The 22,036-nt window shown below is 50.7% G+C and overlaps 1 protein-coding gene across 2 annotated transcripts in view; it reads left to right on the top strand.

Annotated features, from left to right (window-relative positions):
* Positions 1 to 22,036, top strand: part of LOC138262275 (uncharacterized) — a 299,128-nt gene that overhangs the window by 186,819 nt on the left and 90,273 nt on the right. For both annotated transcript variants that reach the window (XM_069212160.1, XM_069212161.1), the window contains exons 5-6: positions 10,432 to 10,595; positions 20,526 to 20,679. In XM_069212160.1, coding sequence (XP_069068261.1) covers positions 10,432 to 10,595; positions 20,526 to 20,679 — 318 coding nt within the window. The remainder of the gene's footprint in view (positions 1 to 10,431; positions 10,596 to 20,525; positions 20,680 to 22,036) is intronic.

The following is a 22,036-nucleotide window of genomic DNA, read 5'->3' on the forward strand; positions in this document are numbered from 1 at the left end:
GCTGCGCCTTCAACCTTTATTGCTTCAGGGAGCCTGCGGTTATTGGGGAGACCGCGCAGGACCCCCATGCTCCCCCACCTCAGCCTTCCATCGTCCGGCCAAGATCTGCGTGACTTCAGGCAGGACAGACTGCAGGCACCAGTGCGATGGAACTGAGCAACGAGTGTGCAACGCACCACGGGGCCTGGCTGTCACCATCCACGTCACTCACCAAAGTGCCTGGGCTAGAGGAAGTGACCTCGCACGCCCATCACGCCCTTCATCCTTCAGGTTCACTCTCAGGCACGTGCTTACACACCCACACACACTCATGTACACACCCACCTGCAACAACGGACACAACACACTTTCAAAAGCATTTTCCTAATATGAGCTGCCACTGAGTTCCAGGCACTGACTTTGCCATCTCTGAGGCCAGGGGTCTCAAGGAGCAAGCCAGGGGTCGCAGCTGCAACCCCTAAATGAGGTCTGTAGTTTGTTAGCCAGGATGTCCTTGCGAGTAAGGCTCCTAGTGAGGCTGGCCGGACCCTCACTCAGGCGAGGGTGAGTTCACTGCCCTGTCTTCCCTCTCATTGCACCACTGTAGGGCGTGTCAGACTACTGTCGAGAGCCACAGGCAGGCACCGGGGCCTCTGAGGGGGGCAGTGACGTCACTGTGGTGTGTGAGGACTGACCTCTCCCCCGTACACCAGCACCTGGCCGGCTGGTGCCGCTGCACTGGGTGCTGACCTGGAAGGGGGTGGGCACTGACCTTGGGGGGCTGAGGGAGCTGTGTTTAGCAGTGCTTCCAATTTAAAAGCACCTGCTGCAGAGTTCCTTGTGCCTCCAGCTTTCACGCAGCAATAAAAATGTCAAGATATCTCCTGTGATTAGTGTTCCTGCTAGAGAGAGATGGAGTTTTGTCTAGCAGCAGCTTCGACTCACCATAAAGAAGTACAGAGGGTTAATGTGCCTGCTGCAAAGAACAGAGCTATATTTTATGTGGACAGCTGAGTGGATTAGTAGAGCCATACTTTACCAGCGCTTTAAAACAAATGAAATGTATGTGAGAGAGGCGCCATGGAGAGATGACGACACTTTGGCCAGGTGGTAGGAAGGGGATCCGAGGGGGAGAGTAAAGGGGAGCAGGAAAGATTGTCGCACCGGGCACCACCAACGCTAAAGCTGGCCCTGTGTGATCAGCACTTCATCTGACAGTCACTGCTGGTGGGGTGGTAACCCAAAGGACACGTTTCTACTCACCTTTAATATCCCTGGCACCTGACAGATCCTTACAATTAAGTACTTTATTGTACAAAGTCCTGCCAGGGCCATGAGCTGCAGGTGGTGATGGGGAATGAGCCCTGGTGGTCTGTCGCCTGAGGGTTTCTTCTAGGAACAGAGTCCTGTAACTTTTCGAACAGACCTAGAAAGAACATATATATGCTTTGTTCCTCTGATGACCCTGAGGTGTCCCAGGCACACTTCATGCTCTGTTCAGGATATCTGTGGAAGGAGCCAGAAAAGGTATTTAATGACACCGTAGCCCAGGGGATCACTGGCTCTTACCGTCTGGGCTTGCCACGTGCACTTGGGGTCACACAGCTGGACAACTGGCCATTGAACAGCCATAGGTGCCAGGCTGGCCACGTGCACACAAGGCCAAAGCTGTGATGACACAGCTGGACAACTGTCCATTGAAGAGCAGTAGGTGCCGGGCTGGCTACGTGCACACAAGGCCAAAGCTGTAATAACACAGCTGGACAACTGGCCCTTGAAGAGCCATAGGTGCTGGGCTGACCACATGCACACAAGGCCAAAGCTGGGATGACACAGCTGGACAACTGGCCATTGAAGAGCAGTAGGTGCCGGGCTGACCACATGCACACAAGGCCAAAGCTGGGATGACACAGCTGGACAACTGGCCATTGAACAGCCATAGGTGCTGGGCTGACCACATGCACATAAGGCCAAAGCTGGGATGACACAGCTGGACAACTGGCCATTGAAGAGCAGTAGGTGCCGGGCTGACCACATGCACAAAAGGCCAAAGCTGGGATGACACAGCTGGACAACTGGCCATTGAACAGCCAAAGGTGCCGGGCTGGCCACTTGCACACAAGGCCAAAGCTGAGATGACGCAGCTGGACAACAAGCCATTGAAGAGCAGTAGGTGCTCGGCTGGCCACGTGCACACAAGGCCAAATCTGGGATGCCACAGCTGGACAACAAGCCATTGAAGAGCAGTAGCTGCCAGGCTGGCCACGTGCACACAAGGCAAAGCTGGGATGACACAGCTGGACAACTGGCCATTGAAGAGCAGTTGCTGCCGGGCTGGCCACGTGCACACAAGGCCAAAGCTGGGATGACACAGCTGGACAACAAGCCATTGAAGAGCAGTAGGTGACCCTTGGCCCAAGGGTAGGTCGCTCCCCCTGCCGCTGCAGCTCCTCCAGGTTCCTGAGTTCCTGAGACCCACCTCACAGTAAGTGCCCCCCACCTCCCAGCCCCTCGCTCTGCCCCGCGCTACTCACCCTCTCTCCTGCTCCTGCTTCTGTTCCTCTTTTCTTCTTCTCTGTTCTTCCTCCTCGCTCCTCGTCTGTATTCTTCTTCTGTACTCCTCTTCTCCCCGTCTTCTCTCCTCTTCTCTTCTTCCTCATCTTCTGCTGTGGTCTTCTGCCCTCTGTTTCTTCGTTTTTTGTATCTTCCTCCGTATTCTTCTGTGTTCTTCTGTGTTCCTCTGTCTTCTTCTGTCTTCCTCTGTGTTCTTCTGTCTTCCTCTGTGTTCTTCTTTCTTCCTCTGTGTTCTTCTGTCTTCCTCTCTGTTCTTCTGTCTTCCTCTGTGTTCTTCTGTCTTCCTCTGTGTTCTTCTGTCTTCCTCTGTGCTCTTCTGTCTTCCTCTGTGTTCTTCTGTATTCTTCTGTGTTCTTCTGTCTTCCTCTGTGTTCTTCTGCATTCTTCTGTGTTCTTCTGTGTTCTTCTGTGTTTCTTCTGCTCTTCCGGTCTTCAGTCCTTCCGGTCTTCTGTTCTTCTGTTCTTCTTTTCTTCTGTTCTTCTTGTCTTCTTGTCTTCTGCCTTCGGCTCTTCTGCCTCCTCCGTCCTCTTCTCCCCGCGCCATCCCTCCTGCCTCATCCCCCTCCCCCACTCGCATCCCCCCCTCTATCTCCCCTATCTAACCCGTTCACTTTCTACCTCCCTCACTCCTCCTATCTACCTATCTCTCCATCTCTCTATCCCACTATCCAACTCCCTCACTCTCCACCTCCTCCTATCTTCCTATCTCTCTATCTATTTCCCTATCTATCAATTTCTCTATCTTCCTTTTCTCTCTACCTATTTCTCTATCTCTCCCCCCCTCCCGCCACCCCCTCTATTACCTATCTTCCTATCCTCTCACTCTACCTCTCACCCTCACCCACCTCTACAACCCCCCTCCCCTATCTTCACAACCCTACACCTATCTTTCTCCCTAATCTCCTAAACCTCCTAACACTCTCCCCCCTCCACCCTTAAACCCCCCACCAGCTCTTCTCACTCTACCTGTCCCCCCCTCCCTCGCGCTTTCCCGCCGCGACCTCCTGCACGCCCCCGCCCCCCAGCTCCCATTCGCTCCCAGCTGACCCCTCCCCCCCTCCTACCTCATATGGCGGCCGCTGCGCGACCGCACCGCTGGCGCGCCAGAGGCGCACCAGAGGCAAGCCCGTCTGCGCCTGGCCCGTGCCCAGCGCCACGACCCCTGGTCCCCAGCTCTCGCAAGCCCCGCTGATCCGCTACGACCCCACCACCCTCCATGCCCTCAACCCAGGACGCTCCAACACCTGCTTCCAAGCTCACCCCAAACGCACCCATGGACCCTTCACCTGCAACTCCTGCAAACGCATCTTCCACCACGCAACAACTACGACCACAAGCCCACGCGCCATCAACCACCTCAAATGCATCCTAGTCAACGCTCGCTCCGTTCACAAACACGCCGTTGAACTCTGGGACCTCCTAGACTCCACAGCACCGGACGTCGCCTTCATCACGGAGACCTGGATGAATGCCTCCTCTGCTCCAGACATCGCCACCGCCATCCCCGAAGTCTACAAGATCTCCAGGAAAGACCGCACCAACCAAGTAGGAGGAGGTATCGCCATCGTCTTCAAAGACTCCATCAGTGTCACCACCTCCACCGAAGACACCCCTCTCGCCGCTGAACACCTGCATTTTCAGATTCGCACCGACCTGAGGACCACCCTCAGAGGATCCCTCGTCTACCGTCCTCCTGGACCTCGCGCCCCTTTCAGCGACGCCATCGCCGACTTCATCTCCCCGCACGCCCTCGCCTCACCGGACTACATCCTCCTAGGTGACCTCAACTTCCATCTGGAACAAAACAACGACCCCAACACCACCACCCTGCTCGACAACCTCGCCAACCTCGGCCTCAAACAACTGGTGAACACTGCCACCCACATCGCCGGACACACACTCGACCCAATCTTCTCCGCCAGCAAACACGTCTTCTTCAGCCACGCCTCTGCCATTCATTGGACCGACCACAGCTGCGTCCACTTCACATTCCGACGCGAGACCCGCCACCTCCGCACTCAACCCATCCCTCGCCGACAGTGGAACAAGATCCCTGAAGAGCAACTCTTCTCCGCACTCGCCGCCAACCAACCCACCCTCACCACCGACCCCAACGACACAGCCCTCAACCTCACAAACTGGATCTCCAACTGTGCAGACAACCTTGCTTCCCTCAAACGCACGCAGCGACAGAACAACACCAAGAAACCCCTCTGGTTCTCTGACACCCTCAAAGAATCAAAGAAAACTTGTCGCGCACTTGAGAAAGCCTGGCGCAAGGACCGCACCACTGACAACATGACCGCCCTCAAGAACACTACCCGCGAACACCACCACCTGATCCGCGCTGCCAAAAGGAATTTTTTCACCGACAGACTGGACAAAAACAGCCACAACAGCAGAGAACTCTTCAGCATCGTCAAGGAGTTCTCCAACCCCAGCGCCAACGCCAACGCCGTCACGCCCTCACAGGATCTATGCGAATCCCTCGCCACTTTCTTCCATCGCAAGATCAGCGACCTCCACGACAGCTTCGGACACCAGACCCAACCAAACACCACCGAACCCACATCCCCGACCATCACCCTCAACAACTGGACCCACATCAGCACAGAAGAAACCAAATCCATCATGAACTCTATCCACTCCGGCGCCCCTTCGGACCCCTACCCGCACTTCATCTTTAACAAAGCCGACGACATCATCGCCCGCACCTCCAGACCGTCATCAACTCTTCTTTTTCTTCTGCTACCTTCCCCGAATGCTGGAAACACGCCGAAGTCAACGCCCTACTAAAGAAACCTACGGCTGACCCGAGCGACCTGAAAAACTTCCGCCCCATCTCCCTTCTGCCTTTCCCAGCCAAAGTAATAGAGAAGACCGTCAACAAACAGCTGACCACCTTCCTGGAAGACAACAACCTGCTCGACCCCTCACAAACCGGATTCCGAACCAACCACAGCACTGAAACCGCCCTCATCTCAGTCACAGACGACATCAGAACCCTGATGGACAGCGGTGAAACAGTCGCCCTCATTCTTCTCGACCTCTCGGCTGCCTTTGACACCGTCTGTCACCGCACCCTAATCACCCGCCTCCGCTCCACCGGGATCCAAGACCAGGCCCTGGACTGGATCGCCTCCTTCCTCGCAAATCGCTCCCAAAGAGTCTACCTCCCTCCGTTTCGCTCAGAACCCACTGAGATCATCTGCGGCGTACCTCAAGGCTCATCACTCAGCCCGACACTCTTCAATGTCTACATGAGCCCCCTCGCCAACATCGTACGCAAGCACGACATCATCATCACCTCCTACGCCGACGACACCCAACTTATACTCTCCCTCACCAAGGACCCCGCCAGCGCCAAGACCAACCTACAAGAGGGTATGAAGGACGTCGCAGATTGGATGAGGCTCAGCCGCCTAAAACGGAAGTCCTCATCCTCGGCAACACCCCGTCCGCCTGGGACGACTCCTGGTGGCCCACGGCCCTCGGCATCGCACCAACCTCCACAGACCACGCCCGCAACCTCGACTTCATCTTGGACCCTCTTCTCACCATGACCAAGCAAGTCAACGCCGTGTCCTCCGCCTGCTTCCTCACCCTCCGCATGCTCCGCAAGATCTTCCGCTGGATCCCCGCCGACACCAGAAAAACCGTGACCCACGCCCTCGTCACGAGCCGCCTGGACTACGGCAACACCCTCTACGCCGTGACCACAGCCAAACTCCAAAATCGCCTACAACGCATTCAAAACGCCTCGGCCCCTCCTCATCCTCGACGTCCCCCGCAGCAGCCACATCTCCGCACACCTGAGACACCTGCATTGGCTCCCAGTCAGCAAAAGGATCACCTTCCGACTTCACACCCACGCACACAAAGCCCTCCACGACAAGGGACCGGAATACCTCAACAGACGCCTCAACTTCTACATCCCCACCCGCCCCCTCCGCTCCTCTGGCCTCGCACTCGCTGCCGTCCCTCGCATCCGACGCTCCACGGCGGGTGGGAGATCTTTCTCCTTCCTGGCGGCCAAGACCTGGAACTCCCTCCCCACCAGCCTCAGGACCACCCAGGACCACTCCACTTTCCAGAGACTCCTAAAGACATGGCTGTTCGAGCAGCGATAACCACCCCCTTTGTCCCTAGCGCCTTGAGACCCGCACGGGTGAGTAGCGCGCTTTATAAATGCTAATGATTTGATTTGATTTAGGTGCAGGGCTGGCTACGTGCACACAAGGCCAGAGCTGGGATGACACAGCTGGACAACTGGCCATTGAACAGCCATAGGTGCCGGGCTGGCCACGTGCCAACACCAGCTGCTCCAACCAGTGGGGTGTTGCCTTTTATGAAGGGTAGTGGATACACCCCCTAACTTTGTTTTGTACATATTTTCATTCACAAATGGGCATCTCATAAACTAGACCCGTGCAAGGCGTAGAACAATTCAAAATACAACAATGAAAAGGAATAATGTGTCAGCGAAGTGGTGTCAACGTTGCGACAATACACACTATGCAATCATGAAGCTCAAGTGCTGTGCAATTCATTCTATCTTTTCTTAACCACATCGTGGGGATGAATTAATAGGATGTGTGCACATCTGGTTCCCATGCCCTCTGTGAACTGAGTGCACTGCGTGTCACATCCAGGCCGTGATACATATCCTGTGATTACTATCAAATATTGCATTAGCAGTTACTTTACATGTCTGATCCGTGTCTGACAATGTACGGGCCTGGGAGACAACAGAGCTACAGACTCACGCAAGAAGCGTGAGGTTCCATTTGTGAGGAAGTGGGCACGTGGGAGTATGAACATGAGATCAGTGCCCTAGACTGGTTCTAGGTTTCTTTAGACCTGAAATCTGGCAGTGTGGGAGAGCAGGGACCCTACATGCCCTATCATAGAACGTTCACAGTTGTTAATGACCAGCATCATGGAAGCAGTTAGACTACCAGTGCCTAGCTGTAATCCCACCCACACAGGCAAAAATGACACACACCTGCCAGTAAACCCAGTGGGCCGGCAAACAGGAGGAAATAGTGCCAAGGTTGGTTCCATGCATGCGTCGAAGAGAGTGCAGCTAGGTCTCTTGGTGCTACGTCTCACTTGTCTGCCTTCCTGAGACCACAGCCGGTGTGTCTGATTTTGTCTGATTTTCAACAGTGGGGGTACCAGGTAAGGGAGTGAAACGCCCATAAGAGGGAGTCTTTAAGTGTGAATTATGGGGCCTGAAAACCTTCATGGAAAGAGCCCCCTGGGTGAGGATTCTGTTCTGCAAGCAGTGAGCACAGCTGGTGGTGCTTTACGGGGTAACAGCTTTTTAGGTTGAGCCTAGACAGCGCTTGCCCTGTCTCTTCTAGACATGTTGTACATAGTTTGTGGGGTTACAGCCTGGCCATTGCTTTTCATTTGTTTCTTTCGGTGTCCTTTAAAATTCCTTGCTTCCAAGTGGTTAATCTTTCCTATTTGTCCGTCCTTTTCATCGGTTGTTCGCTCCCAGTGAGCAGAGCCATATTACTTGTAGGCTTCCACTAGTCCCATTTTAACAACTGTAAAAGCGACTATTTTTTCTTTTGTCTAAGAGCACTCCACACAATCGCACAATGTTTTTAGTCCCTCTGAGCTCAGGCTTCTGTTTCTGTAAACAGGGCTGTAATTCATGTAATCTCCAAACATTTGCTGTGCATTCAAATACCAAGATGAAATAGACGCCTCAGACCACTGGTACTCAAAGTACGGCCTGTGGGAGGCTGGCGGTCCAGCACACCTTTCCCTACTGCCCGCAGATCTCCCTCTAAGACCCTTGGTTGCAGCACAGAAAGCTGCTCGAGGTCCATTATTTGGTTAATTCTGCTAGCCAAGCAGCATCATTTGGTGATTCTGGGCTTTGTTTCTAAAATTAATTCACTTTGTTTTATGAACAAGGCTGCCTTGCTCACAGAACAAGTTGAAATGTCTACAAAAACAAAGCCCAGAACCAGAAAAGCTAAAATGAGTATGTTGCAAAAGCACATTGTTTATGCTTTTCTGGCTATGGGCTTTGTTTCAACAACCAGTTCAGCTTGTACGTTTAGCAAGGCCTCCCTGTTAATAGGTGAAAGCTTAGCTGAGAGGACAGGGGAGGTGCATGAAAAAGGTAAGTAAACTGTGATCATGAGTACAGTGGGGCTGGGTCAGTGAGCATGTGTGTGTGGGGGGGGGGTCAGGCAGTTAAAATTAACAAAACATTCTGTATCTATTTTGTTAGTTTTATAGCTTATGGGCAACAGAATGTATAATGTGAAAAAAGACCTGAAAGAAAGCATTTTCTAGTAATCTTTGGGAAGGGTGTGCTTTCCATCACCATAATTCCTCACCCTTCTCTGGCTCCTTGGGAATGCCACGGCACTGATGCAGCCCTCAGGCATATACCAGACTATACATTTTGGCCCCTGAGAAAATGTGAGTACCCATGCTTCAAATGCTGTTTTTGAGGGTGCCTGTTTGATCCTCTGTGACTTCAGAGTGCTAGGATTTCCCACAAACCTCTCCTGCTTCCCTGCTTATTGCTTTAGCAAGCCCCGGTCACCTGACCTTCAGCAGCTCAACCTTGAAGCACAGTTAAGGCAAGGCTTGGGAAACTCCTGTTGCATTTTCTCTGACGCTTGTTTATATAATGTGAGCTTGAGCGACACAGAGGTATTGGCGTGCTTTACATAAGCGCTAGTTACATTACACAAGGTCAGATTACTTTTTGGGGGCATTTTTATAGAGCATGAATTGGACTGACCTCAAGGTACTGGAGCTCTTTACAAAAGCGCCAGCTACATTACGCAATGTCAGGTTCATTTTTTGGTTTTTATGTGTGCAGAGATTAGGTGATATTTGAGCCCTCATTGTTTATTCATTATTTCCCCTCTGCCTGACAAATGGGAGGTTTGTGTTGTTGTTGCTTTGTCCAGTGCTCTTACACCCCGGGGGCTAGAACAGAGGGCGGGGATGGGGGCTTGCTGGTAACAGATGGTGCAAGCAGTTTTTTGAATAGAAAACTCTGGAAAAGGGCGCCTGGTGAATAGAGGCCTGGGAGAGGAGGGATGTGACGTCCCCGCTATTGGGAAGTACTTCAGTTCTTTTTTCCATAGGCTGATCAATATTCCAGTGACGCAGTCGCACACAGAATGTTGTAGTGCTATTGACTTGCATCAAGGCACTTGTCTTTCTGTCTGTGCATTAAAAAGCCTTGAAATGTGTCCATAAATGCTTCCTGAGGCAAGCATGAATCCCTGAATCAGACTGCATGGCCCAGTGTGTAGTAATTGTATAGCTCTTCAATCCCTGGCAGCACAGCACCCAGGGTAATGTGCTGCACGGATGAACACTCTTCAGGTCCCAAAGGTAAGACCAATTGGCTGTGCCAGTATTGTTCACTGATGTTATGGGATGGAAATTGGACCCCACAGGGAAGTCTTTGGAGGCTGACCAGGGTGTAATGCAGGGCCATGCGCCCAGGGGCACTCCCCACCTCCGAGGGAGCGGGCATCGTTTCACACTACACCACTGGGCCCGGTGCGTCTTCAGACTCCTGCGGAGAGGTGGTTGGGCATAAACAGAAGTCTGGACATTAATTCTCTATTTTAATGTGACACTCCAAACGCAGGTAGCCACACAGGTGTTAGGGGGTGCCTTTTGGGGGGGTGTTTGGTTAAAACATAGAACTTTAAAAGGAGATTGAGTTCTAATATGTGCAGATCCCTAACCTGGTAGGGTGGCCAGTATTCCCAAATAGTACACATCACAACCCTTCTTTTCTGACTGTTTTGCCTTTTCTCTTTTTAAATTTCTAACTTATTGTCTTGGTCTACACCTCTTTTTGTTTTTTGTTTCTGTCCGCAGTGACCCTGGGCCCCCCAGAGATGGAGCTGCGAGTCCGAGGGCAGGAGCTGCAGGTGGTCGTGGGCACCAGGCTGACACCCTTTCGGGGTAAGAGGGTGCACGAGCTGCTGCGGAAAATTAAATGCAACATCAGCCTGTACGAGGGACCCCGACAAGTGGATCATGTGAGTGAAGCTTTCGGGGGAGGTTCTTAAAATAAAAGATATTTTTCTATAACAAAACCTATTGGCTGGATTTGTCTCTGAGTGTGTGTACCTCATTTATTGTCTATGTGTATGTACAACAAATGCTTAACACTACTCCTTGGATAAGCCTACTGCTCGACCACACTACCACAAAATAGAGCATTAGTATTATCTCTTTTACCACTATTTTACCTCTAAGGGGAACCCTTGGACTCTGTGCATGCTATTCCTTACTTTGAAATAGCACATACAGAGCCAACTTCCTACAAGGTGTGACAGGGATAGACCATCTGTTCACTGCAGGTGTGACAAGGATAGGCTGTCTGATCACTACAGGTGTGACAAGGATAGGATGTGTAGGACGTTGGCTCTGTATATACTATCTCAAAGTGAGAGATAGTGTGCACAGAGTTCAAGGGTTCCCCTTAGAGCTAAAATAGTGGCAAAATTAGATAATTCTAATGCTCTATTTTGTGGTAGTGTGGTCGAGCAGTAGGCTTATCAGGGGGTAGTGTTAAGCATTTGTTGTACACACACAGGCAATAAATGAGGAACACACACTCAAAGACTTACTCCAGGCCAATAGTTGTTATATAGAAAAATATATTTTCTTAATTTATTTTTAGATCCACAAGTTCAAGATTTGAAGTAAATACATAAAATGCAAGGTACTCCACACAGGTAAGTTAGGAACTTTGAATTAGAGCAATAGCATACACAGTTTTAGTAAAAATGGCAGTAAGCTATTTTAAAAGTGGACACTGCAAAAATCAACAGTTCCTGGGGGTCTGGGCTGGCCACGTGCACTTGGGGTCACACAGCTGGACAACTGGCGGGAGGTAAGTAATGGTTAGTTTGTCACGTAAGTAAGACGCTTACAAGTGTAAGTTCCTGGGCATAGGCAGCCAACTGTTGGGGGTTCAAGGCAACCCCAAAGTCACGGCACCAGCAACACAGGGCCGGTCAGGTGCAGAGGTCAAAGGAGGCCCCCAAAACACATGAGCGACTATGGAGAACAAGGGTCCTACGGTTCCAGTCTGCCAACAGGTAAGTACCTGCGTCTCGGAGGGCAGACCAGGGGAGTTTTGTAGAGCACTGGGGAGGACACAAGTAGGCACACAAAACACACCCTCATCGGCACAGGGGTGGCCAGGTGCAGTGTGCAAAGCAGGCGTCGGGTTTTCGATAGGAATCAATGGAAGGACCCGGGGGTCACTCTAGCGGTGCAGGCAGGGTACAGGGGGGCTTCTCGGGCCAGCCACCAACTGGGCTAGGCAGAGGGTCGCCTGATGGTCACTCCTGCACTGGAGTTCGGTTCCTTCTGGTCCTGGGGGCTGCGGGTGCAGTTCTTGGTCCAGGTGTCGGGATCTTTGTTCCAGGCAGTCGCGGTCAGGGGGAGCCTCTGGATCCTCTCTGCATGCATTGCTGTAGGGATCATCTCAGGTTACTCATGAGGTCGTAGTCGCCTCGGAGTCCTCCCTGTAGTGTTAGTTCTCTGGAGTTCGAGCTGGGGGCTTCGGGTGCAGAGGGTGAAGTCTCACGCTTCTGGCGGGAAGAGTGAGTTCTTTGAAAGTTGCAAAGTTGTTGCTATTTTTTAACAGTTCTGCTGTTCTCTGGAGTTTCTTGGTCCTTCGGTTCAGGGCATTCCTCTGAGGCTTCAGAGGTCGTTGGTCCCTGTCGGATGCATCACTGTGTAGGTTCTTTGAGTCTAGAGACAGGCCGGTCGGGCTTGGGCCAAGTCAGTTGTCGTCTTTGTCGTCTCTGCAGGGATCTCAGGTCAGCAGTCCTTCTTCTTGTTGTAGGTTGCAGGAACCTGATTTCCTGGGTTCTGGGTTGCCCCTAAATACAGAATTTGGGCAGTGTTTAGGTCATGAGGGCAGTAGCCAATGGCTACTGTCCTGGAGGGTGCCTACACCCTCATTGTGCCTCCTCCCTGAGGGGATGGGGGCACATCCCTAATCCTTTTGGGGTAATCCTCCAAAACCAAGATGGAGGATTTCTAAAGGCAGGGGGCACCTCAGCTCAGGGCACCTTAGGGGCTGTCCAGACTGGTGGGTGACTCCTCCTTGTTTTTCTCATTATCTCCTCTGGACTTGCCGCCAAAAGTGGGTGCTGTGCCCAGAGGGGCGGACATCTCCACTAGCTGGAATGCCCTGGGGTGCTGTAACAAACGGCGTGAGCCTTTGAGGCTCACCACCAGGTGTTACAGTTCCTGCAGGGGCAGGTGAGAAGCACCTCCACCAAGTGCAGGCTTTGTTCCTGGCCACAGAGAGCACAAAGGCTCTCACCCCAGGGGGGCAGAAACTCGTCTTAGTGGCAGGCTGGCACAGACCAGTCAGACCTGCACTGAAGGAATGGGTAAAATACAGGGGGCATCTTCTAAGATGCCCTCTGTGTGCATTTTGTAATAAATCAAACACTGGCATAAGTGTGGGCTTATTATTCTGACAAGTTTGATACCTATGCCACAGGCAGTATTTTGTGTGCATAGCATCCTGAGGGGGTTGTCATGTCAACTTTGCCTTTTTCTCCCCACCAACACACACAATCTGCTATGGCAGTGTGCATGTGTTAGGTGAAGGTTCCCTTAGGGTGGCACAACACACGCTGCAGCCCTTAGGGACCTTCCGTGGGCGCAGGGCCCTTGGTACCACTGGTACCTTTTACAAGGGATTTATCTGTGTGCCAGGGATGTGCCAAATGTGGAACAATGGTACATTTTTAAGTGAAAGAACACTGGTGCTGGGGCCTGGTTAGCAGGGTCCCAGCACACTTCTCAGTCAAGTCAGCATCAATATCAGGCAAAAAGTAGGGGGTAACTGCAACAGGGAGCCATTTTCCTACAGGTTGTCTGTTCACTACAGGTGTGAAAAGGACAGGTCGTCTGTTCACTACAGGTGTGGCAAGGATAGGCCATCCATTCACTACAGGTGTGACAAGAATAGGCTGTCTGCTGACTACAGGTCTGACAAGGATAGGCTGTCTGTTCACTGCAAGTGTGAAAATGATAGGCTGTTTGTTCTCAACAAGTGTGACAAAGATAGGCTGTCTGTTCACTACAGGTGTGAAAAGGACAGGCTGTCTGTTCACTACAGGTGTGAAAAGGACAGGCCATCTGTTCACTACAGGTGTGACAAGGATAGTCCCTCCATTCACTACAGATGTGACAAGGAAAGGCCATACGTTCTCTGTAGGTGTGACAAGGATAGTCCGTCTGTTCTCTACAGGTTTTACAAGGATAGGCCATCCATTCACTACAGGTGTGACAAGGATAGTCCGTTCTCTACAGGTGTGACAAGGATAGTCCATCTGTTCACTACATGTGTGACAAGGATAGTCTGTCCATTAACTACGGCATTCCCCAGTCTGACAGTACGTCACAAGAGATGCAGAATCATGGTGGTGCTGGTGTCACAAGGATAGTCCGTCCGTTCACTACATGTGTGACAAGGATAGTCTGTCCATTCATTACTATATTTCCCAGTCTGAAAGTACATCATGAGAGATGCAGCATCGTGGTGGTGCTGGTTTCGCAAGGAGAGGCCATCTGTTCGCTACAGGTTTGACAAGTATAGGCTGTCCATTCACTACAGTTGTGACAAGGACAGGCTGTCCGTTCACTACAGTGTGGCAAGGATTGGCTGTGTGTTCACTACAGGTGTGACAAGGACAGGCTGTCTGTGCACTACTACATTCGCCAGTCTGACACTACGTCAAGAGAGATGCAGCGTCATGGTGGTCACAAGCACAGGCCGTCTGTTTACGACAGGTGTTACAAGGATTGGCTGTGTCTTCACTACAGGTGTGACAAGGACAGGCTGTCTGTTCACTGCAAGTGTGACAATGATCGGCTGTTCGTTCTCTACAAGTGTGACAAGGACAGGCCGTCCTTTCACGACAGGTGTGACAAGGAAAGGCCATCCGTTTTCTATAGGTGTGACAAGGATAGTCTGTCTGTTCTCTACAGGTGTTACAAGGATAGGCCATCCAATCACTACAGGTGTGACAAGGATAGTCCGTTCTCTACAGGTGTGACAAGGATAGTCCATCTGTTCACTACAGGTGTGACAAGGATAGTCTACCCATTCACTACTGCATTCCCCAGTCTGACAGTACGTCACAAGAGATGCAGAATCATGGTGGTGCTGGTGTCACAAGTATAGTCCGTCCGTTCACTACAGGTGTGACAAGGATAGTCTGTCCATTCACTACTATATTCCCCAGTCTGAAAGTACATCATGAGAGATGCAGCATCATGGTGGTGCTGGTTTTGCAAGGATAGGCCGTCTGTTCACTACAGGTTTGACAAGCATAGACTGTGCATTCACTACAGTTGTGACAAGGACAGGCTGTCCGTTCACTACAGTGTGGCAAGGATTGGCTGTGTGTTCACTACAGGTGTGACTAGGACAGACCGTTTGTGCACTACTACATTCCCCAGACTGACACTACGTCAAGAGAGATGCAGCGTCATGGTGGTCACAAGCACAGGCCGTCTGTTCACGACAATTGTGACAAGGATTGGGTGTGTGTTTACTACAGGTGTGACAAGGACAGGCTGTCTGTTCACTGCAAGTGCGACAATGATCAGCCATCCGTTCACTACAGGTGTGACAAGGGTAGGCCGTCTGTTCACTACAGTTGTGACAAGGATAGGCTGTCTGTTCACTACAAGTGTGACAATGATAGGCTGTTCGTTCTCTACAAGTGTGACAAGGACAGGCCGTCTTTCACAACAGGTGTGACAAGAACAGGCTGTCTGTTCACTACAGGTATGACAAAGATAGGTCGTCAGTTCACTAAAGGTGTGACACGGACAGGCTGTCCGTTGGTGTGACAAGGATATGTTGTCAGTTCACTACAGGTGTGACAAGGATAGGTCATCTGCTCACTACAGGTCTGACAAGGACAGGCTGACTGTTCACTACAGGTGTGGCAGGGATAGACCAACCGTTCACTGCAGGTGTGATACAGATATGCTGTCCATTCACTACAGGTGCAACAAGGATAGGTCGTCTGTTTACTAAAGGTGTGCAAGGATAGGTCATCCATTTACTACAGGTGTGACACGGATAGATCATCTGTTCACTAGAGGTGTGACAAGGTTAGGCTGTCTGTTCACTACAGGCGTGGCAAGGATAGGCCGCCAGTTCACTACATGTGTGACAAGGATTGACCGTCTGTTCACTACTACACTGCGCAGCCTAACACTACATCATGGGAGAGGGGTAATCATGGTGATAATAGTGTGAAAAGGATAGGCTGTCTGTTCACTACAGGTGTGACAAGGATAGGCGGGGAGTTCATTCAGTTCACTACAGATGTGACAAGGATAGGCCATCGGTTCAGTTCAAGCATGACAAGGATAGGCTATCCGTTCACTTCAGGCGTGACAAGGATAGGCCATCCGTTCACTACAGTTGTGACAAGGATAGAATGCCAGTTCACTACAGGTGTGACAAGGATAGGCCGTCTGTTCACTAAGGGTGTGACAAGGATAGGCGGTTTGTTCTCTACAAGTGTGACAAGGATAGGCTGTCTGTTCACTCCAGGTGTGAAAAGGACAGGCTGTCTGTTCACTACAGGTGTGAAACCGATAGGTGGTACATTCACTACAGGTGTGACAAGAATAGGCCGTCTGTTCACTACAGGTATGACAAGGATAGCCTGTCTGGTGACTACAGGTGTGACAAGGATAGGCTGTTCATTCTCTACAAGTGTGAAAAGGACAGGCCGTCCTTTCACTACAGGTGTGACAAGGATAGGCCATCCGTTCACTACAGTTGTGACAAGGATAGGCCATCAATTCACTACAGGTGTGACAAGGATAGACTGTCTGTTCACTAAAGGTGTGACAAGGATAGGCGGTTTGTTCTCTACAAATGTGACGAGGATAGGCTGTTCGTTCTCTACAAGTGTGACAAGGACAGGCCGTCCTTTCACTACAGGTGTGACAAGGATAGGCCATCCATTCACTACAGACGTGACGAGGATATGTTGTCAGTTCACTACAGGTGTGACAAGGATAGATGGTCTGTTCACTAAAGGTGTGACAAGGATAGGCGGTTTGTTCTCTACAAGTGTGACAAGGACAGGCTGTCTGTTCACTACAGGTGTGAAAAGGATAGGTGGTACATTCACTACAGGTGTGACAAGAATAGGCCGTCTGTTCACTACAGGTATGACAAGGATAGCCTGTCTGCTGACTACAGGTGTGACAAGGATAGGCTGTCTGTTCACTGCAAGTGTGACAATGATAGGCTGTTCGTTCTCTGCAAGTGTGACAAGGACAGGCTGTCCTTTCACTACAGGTGTGACAAGGATAGGCCATCCGTTCACAACAGATGTGACGAGGATATGTTGTCAATTCACTATAGGTGCGTCAAAGATAGACTGTTTGTTCACTACAAGTAAGAGACAGATAGGTCTTCTGTTCACTACAGGTGTGACAAGGGTAGACCATCTGTTCACTACAGTTGTGACAAGGATAGGCTGTCTGTTCACTACAAGTGTGACAATGATAGGCTGTTCGTTCTCTACAAGTGTGACAAGGACAGGCTGTCCTTTCACTTTAGGTGTGAGAAGGATAGGCCATCCGTTCACTACAGGTGTGACAACGGTAGGCTATCTGTTCACTACAGGTGCAACAAGGATAGGCCATCTGTTTACTACAGTTGTCACAAGGGTAGGCAATCTGTTCACTACAGGTGTGACAAGGATAGGCTTTCAGTTAAATACAGGTGTGACAAGGCTAGGCTGTCCGATCACTACAAGTGTAACAAGGATAGGCAGTCTGTTCACTACAGGTATTACAAGGATAGACTGTCAGTTCACTACAGGTGTGACAAGAATAAGCTGTCTGGTCACTACAGGTGTGACAAGGATAGGCTGTCTGTTCACTGCAAGTGTGACAAGGATAGGCTGTTAGTTCTCTACAAGTGTGACAAGGATAGGCTCTGTTCACAACAGGTGTGAAAAGGACAGGCCGTCTGTTCACTACAGGTGTGACAAGAATATGCTGTCTGTTCACTACAGGTGTGACAAGAACAGGCCATATGTTCTCTACAGGTGTTGCAAGGATAGGCCATCTGTTCATTACAGGTGTGACAAACATAGACCATCTGTTCACTACAGGTGTGAAAAGGATATTCCGTCCTTTCACTATAGGTGTGACAAGTATAGGCCATGTGTTCACTACAGGTGTGACAAGGATAGTCTGTCTGTTCACTACAGGTGTGGGAAAGATAGTTCGTCCATTCACTCCTACATTCACCAGTCTGACACTACGTCACAAGGGATGCAGCATCATGGTGGTGCTGGTATGGCAAGGATAGCCTGTCTGGTGACTACAGGTGTGACAAGGATAAGCTGTCTGTTCACTACAAGTGTGACAATGATAGGCTGTTCGTTCTCTGCTAGTGTGACAAGGACAGGCCGTCCTTTCACTACAGGTGTGACAAGGATAGGCCATCCGTTCACTACAGTTGTGACAAGGATAGGCTGTCAATTCACTACAGGTGTGACAAGGATAGTCTGTTTGTTCACTACAAGTAAGAGACAGATAGGTCTTCTGTTCCCTACAGGTGTGACAAGGGTAGGCCTATCTGTTCACTACAGTTGTGACAAGGATAGGCAGTCTGTTCACTAAAAGTGTGACAATAATAGGCTGCTCGTTCTCTACAAGTGTGACAAGGACAGGCCATCCTTTCACTACAGGTGTGACAAGGATAAGCCATCGGTTCACTCAGCTGTGACAAGGGTAGGCCGTCTGTTCACTACAGTTGTGACAAGGATAGGCTGTCTGTTCACTACAAGTGTGACAATGATAGGCTGTTCGTTCTCTACAAGTGTGACAAGGACAGACCGTCCTTTCACTTTAGGTGTGACAAGGATAGGCCATCCGTTCACTACAGGTGTGACAACGGTAGGCCATCTGTTCACTACAGGTGTAACAAGGATAGGCCATCTGTTCACTACAGGTGTGACAATGATAGGCTTTCAGATCACTACAAGTGTTACAAGGATAGGCAGTCTGTTCACTACAGGTTTGACAAGGACAGGCCATCTGTTCACTACAGGTATTACAAGGATAGGCTGTCAGTTCACTACAGGTGTGACAAGAATAAGCTGTCTGGTCACTACAGGTGTGTCAAGGATAGGCTGTCTGTTCACTGCAAGTGTGACAAGGAAAGGCTGTTAGTTCTGTGAACGGGTGACAAGGATAGGCTCTGTTCACAACAGGTGTGAAAAGGACAGGCCGTCTGCTGACTACAGGTGTGACAAGAATATGCTGTCTGGTCGCTACAGGTGTGAGAAGAACAGGCCATATGTTCTCTACAGGTGTTGCAAGGATAGGCCATCCGTTCATTACAGGTGTGACAAACATAGACCATCTGTTCACTACAGATGTGACAAGGATATTCCGTCCTTTCACTATAGGCGTGACAAGTATAGGCCATGTGTTCACTGCAGATGTGACAAGGATAGTCTGTCTGTTCACTACAGGTGTGGGAAAGATAGTCCATCCATTCAGTCCTACATTCACCAGTCTGACACTACATCACAAGGGATGCAGCATCATGGTGGTGCTGGTGTGACAATGATAGGCCGTCCGTTCACTGCAGGTGTGACAATGACAGGCCATCTGTTCACTACAGGTGTGACAAGGATACGCCGTCAATTTACTACAGTTGTGTGACCAGAATGGGCCGTCCGTTCACTACAGGTGTGACAAAGACAGGCCATCTGTTCTCTACAGGTGATACAAGGATAGGCGGTCCATTCACTACAAGTGTGACAAGGATAGGTTGTCTGTTCACTACAGGTGTGATAAGGATAGTCTGTCTGATCACTACAGGTGTGACAAAGACAGGCCATTCATTCTCTACAGGTGTTACAAGGACAAGCAGTCCGTTCACTACAGGTGTGACAAGGATAGTCCGTCGGTTCTCTACAGGTGTGACAAGGATACTGGCATGGGCACTGCAGGGGCCCCCTAACAGGGCCCCACAAAGATTTTCACTGTCTGCTTTGCAGACAGTGAAAATTGCGACGGGTGCAATTGCACCCGTCGCACCCCAGCAACTCCGCCGGCTCCATTCGGAGCCAGCTTCATCGTTGCAGGGTCTTTCCCGCTGGGCCGGCGGGCGGCCTTTTGTCGGTCGCCCGCCGGCCCAGCCGGAAAGCCAGAATGGCCTCCGCGGTCTTCTGACCGCGGAGCGCCCATTTGGCAGTTCCCGCCAGGTGGGCGGCTCCCGCTGCCCGCCAGGGTCAGAATGACCCTCTATGTCATGAGAGATGAAGCATCCTGGTGGTGCTGGTGTCACAAGGACAGGCTGTTTGTTTATTACAGGTGTGACAAGGATAGGCCATCTGTTCACTACAGGTGTGACAAGGATAGGCTGTCAGTTCACTACAGATGTGACAAGGATAGGCCATCTGTTCCCTTGAGGTGTGACAAGGATAGTTTGTCTGTTTACTACTTCATTCCCCAGTCTGACACCATGTCACAAGAGATGCAGCATCATGGTGGTGCTAGTTTGACAAGGACAGGCTGTCCGTTCACTACAGGTGTGACAATGATAGGCCATCTGTTCACTACAGGTGTGACAATGATAGGCCATCTGTTCACTACAGGTGTGACAATGATAGGCCATCTGTTCACTACATGTGTGACAAGGATAGGCCATCCTGTCCTACTCCTGCCCTTTGCCTGGTTCCATCCTGTCTCACTCTGATGGAATCACCTTGAGATGTCAGGGTGAGAAGTGCCCGATCTGCTGTTGTGGGGTGTCAAACGGAGAGGTGTCGCCGCACCCTGTGAGCCCCCCCCCGGAGATGGGTATAGCACCAGGTAGAATGCATGCAGTGATTCTTCTCTGATGATAGAGTCTCTCTTCTTCCACCCAGGACCCGCTCCCTCTATGCAGTGAAAGGCTCCCCTACCGATACAGCCGCTCCCTGAAGGGTGACACCTTGTACTGCGTCCATGTCCAGATAACCTTCCATAACAGAAAGATTTCAAGAAGCCGGAAATGCATCAAGACCTCACCAGAACCACCAGGTAAAGTTATTTCCGTTTCACCCATATTGAGATGGTGCAGAGACCCGCTCTTGTCTCTGAAGTGATATTTCAAACACCAACCCTCCATCCAAATGTTTCATGTACCTTGTGGAGTTCTTTAAAGATGAGAGGCTCCTGTGATAAACAGGGGAGAGTCTAGTGTGATAAATAGGTGAGAGGCTCGTGTGTTAAACAGGTGAGAGGCTCCTGTGATAAATAGGTAAGAGGCTCCTGTGATAAATAGGCGAGAGGCTCCTGTGATAAATAGGCGAGAGGCTCCTGTGATAAATAGGCGAAAGGCTCCTGTGATAAATAGGCGAGAGGCTCCTGTGATAAATAGGTGAGAGGCTCCTTTGATAAACAGGCGAGAGGCTCGTGTAATAAATAGGGGAAAGTCTTCTGTGATAAACAGGTGAGAGGCTCCTGTGATAAATAGGCGAGAGGCTCCTGTGATAATCAGGTGAGAGTCTCCTGTGATAAATAGGCGAGAGGCTCCTGTGATAAATAGGCGAGAGGCTCCTGTGATAATCAGGCGAGAGGCTCCTGTGATAATCAGGTGAGAGGCTCCTGTGATAATCAGGTGAGAGGCTCCTGTGATAATCAGGTGAGAGGCTCCTGTGATAATCAGGTGAGAGGCTCCTTTGATAAACAGGCGAGAGGCTCCTGTGATAAAAAGGCGAGAGACTAGTGTGATAAACAGGGGAGAGTCTAGTGTGATAAATAGGTAAGAGGCTCGTGTGATAAACAGGCGAGAGGCTCCTGTGATAAATAGGTGAAAGGCTCCTGTGATAAATAGGCGAGAGGCTCCTGTGATAAATAGGCGAGAGGCTCCTGTGATAAATAGGCGAGAGGCTCCTGTGATAATCAGGTGAGAGTCTCCTGTGATAAATAGGCGAGAGGCTCCTGTGATAAATAGGCGAGAGGCTCCTGTGATAATCAGGCGAGAGGCTCCTGTGATAATCAGGTGAGAGGCTCCTGTGATAATCAGGTGAGAGGCTCCTGTGATAATCAGGTGAGAGTCTCCTGTGATAAATAGGCGAGAGGCTCCTGTGATAAATAGGCGAGAGGCTCCTGTGATAATCAGGCGAGAGGCTCCTGTGATAATCAGGTGAGAGGCTCCTGTGATAATCAGGTGAGAGGCTCCTGTGATAATCAGGTGAGAGGCTCCTTTGATAAACAGGCGAGAGGCTCCTGTGATAAATGGGCGAGAGACTAGTGTGATAAACAGGGGAGAGTCTAGTGTGATAAATAGGTAAGAGGCTCGTGTGATAAACAGGTGAGAGATTCCTGTGATAAATAGGTAAGAGGCTCCTTTGATAAACAGGCGAGAGGCTCGTGTAATAAATAGGGGAACGTC

Source organism: Pleurodeles waltl, chromosome 10 (assembly GCF_031143425.1).
Source record: "Pleurodeles waltl isolate 20211129_DDA chromosome 10, aPleWal1.hap1.20221129, whole genome shotgun sequence".
NCBI classification, from domain to species: domain Eukaryota; kingdom Metazoa; phylum Chordata; class Amphibia; order Caudata; family Salamandridae; genus Pleurodeles; species Pleurodeles waltl.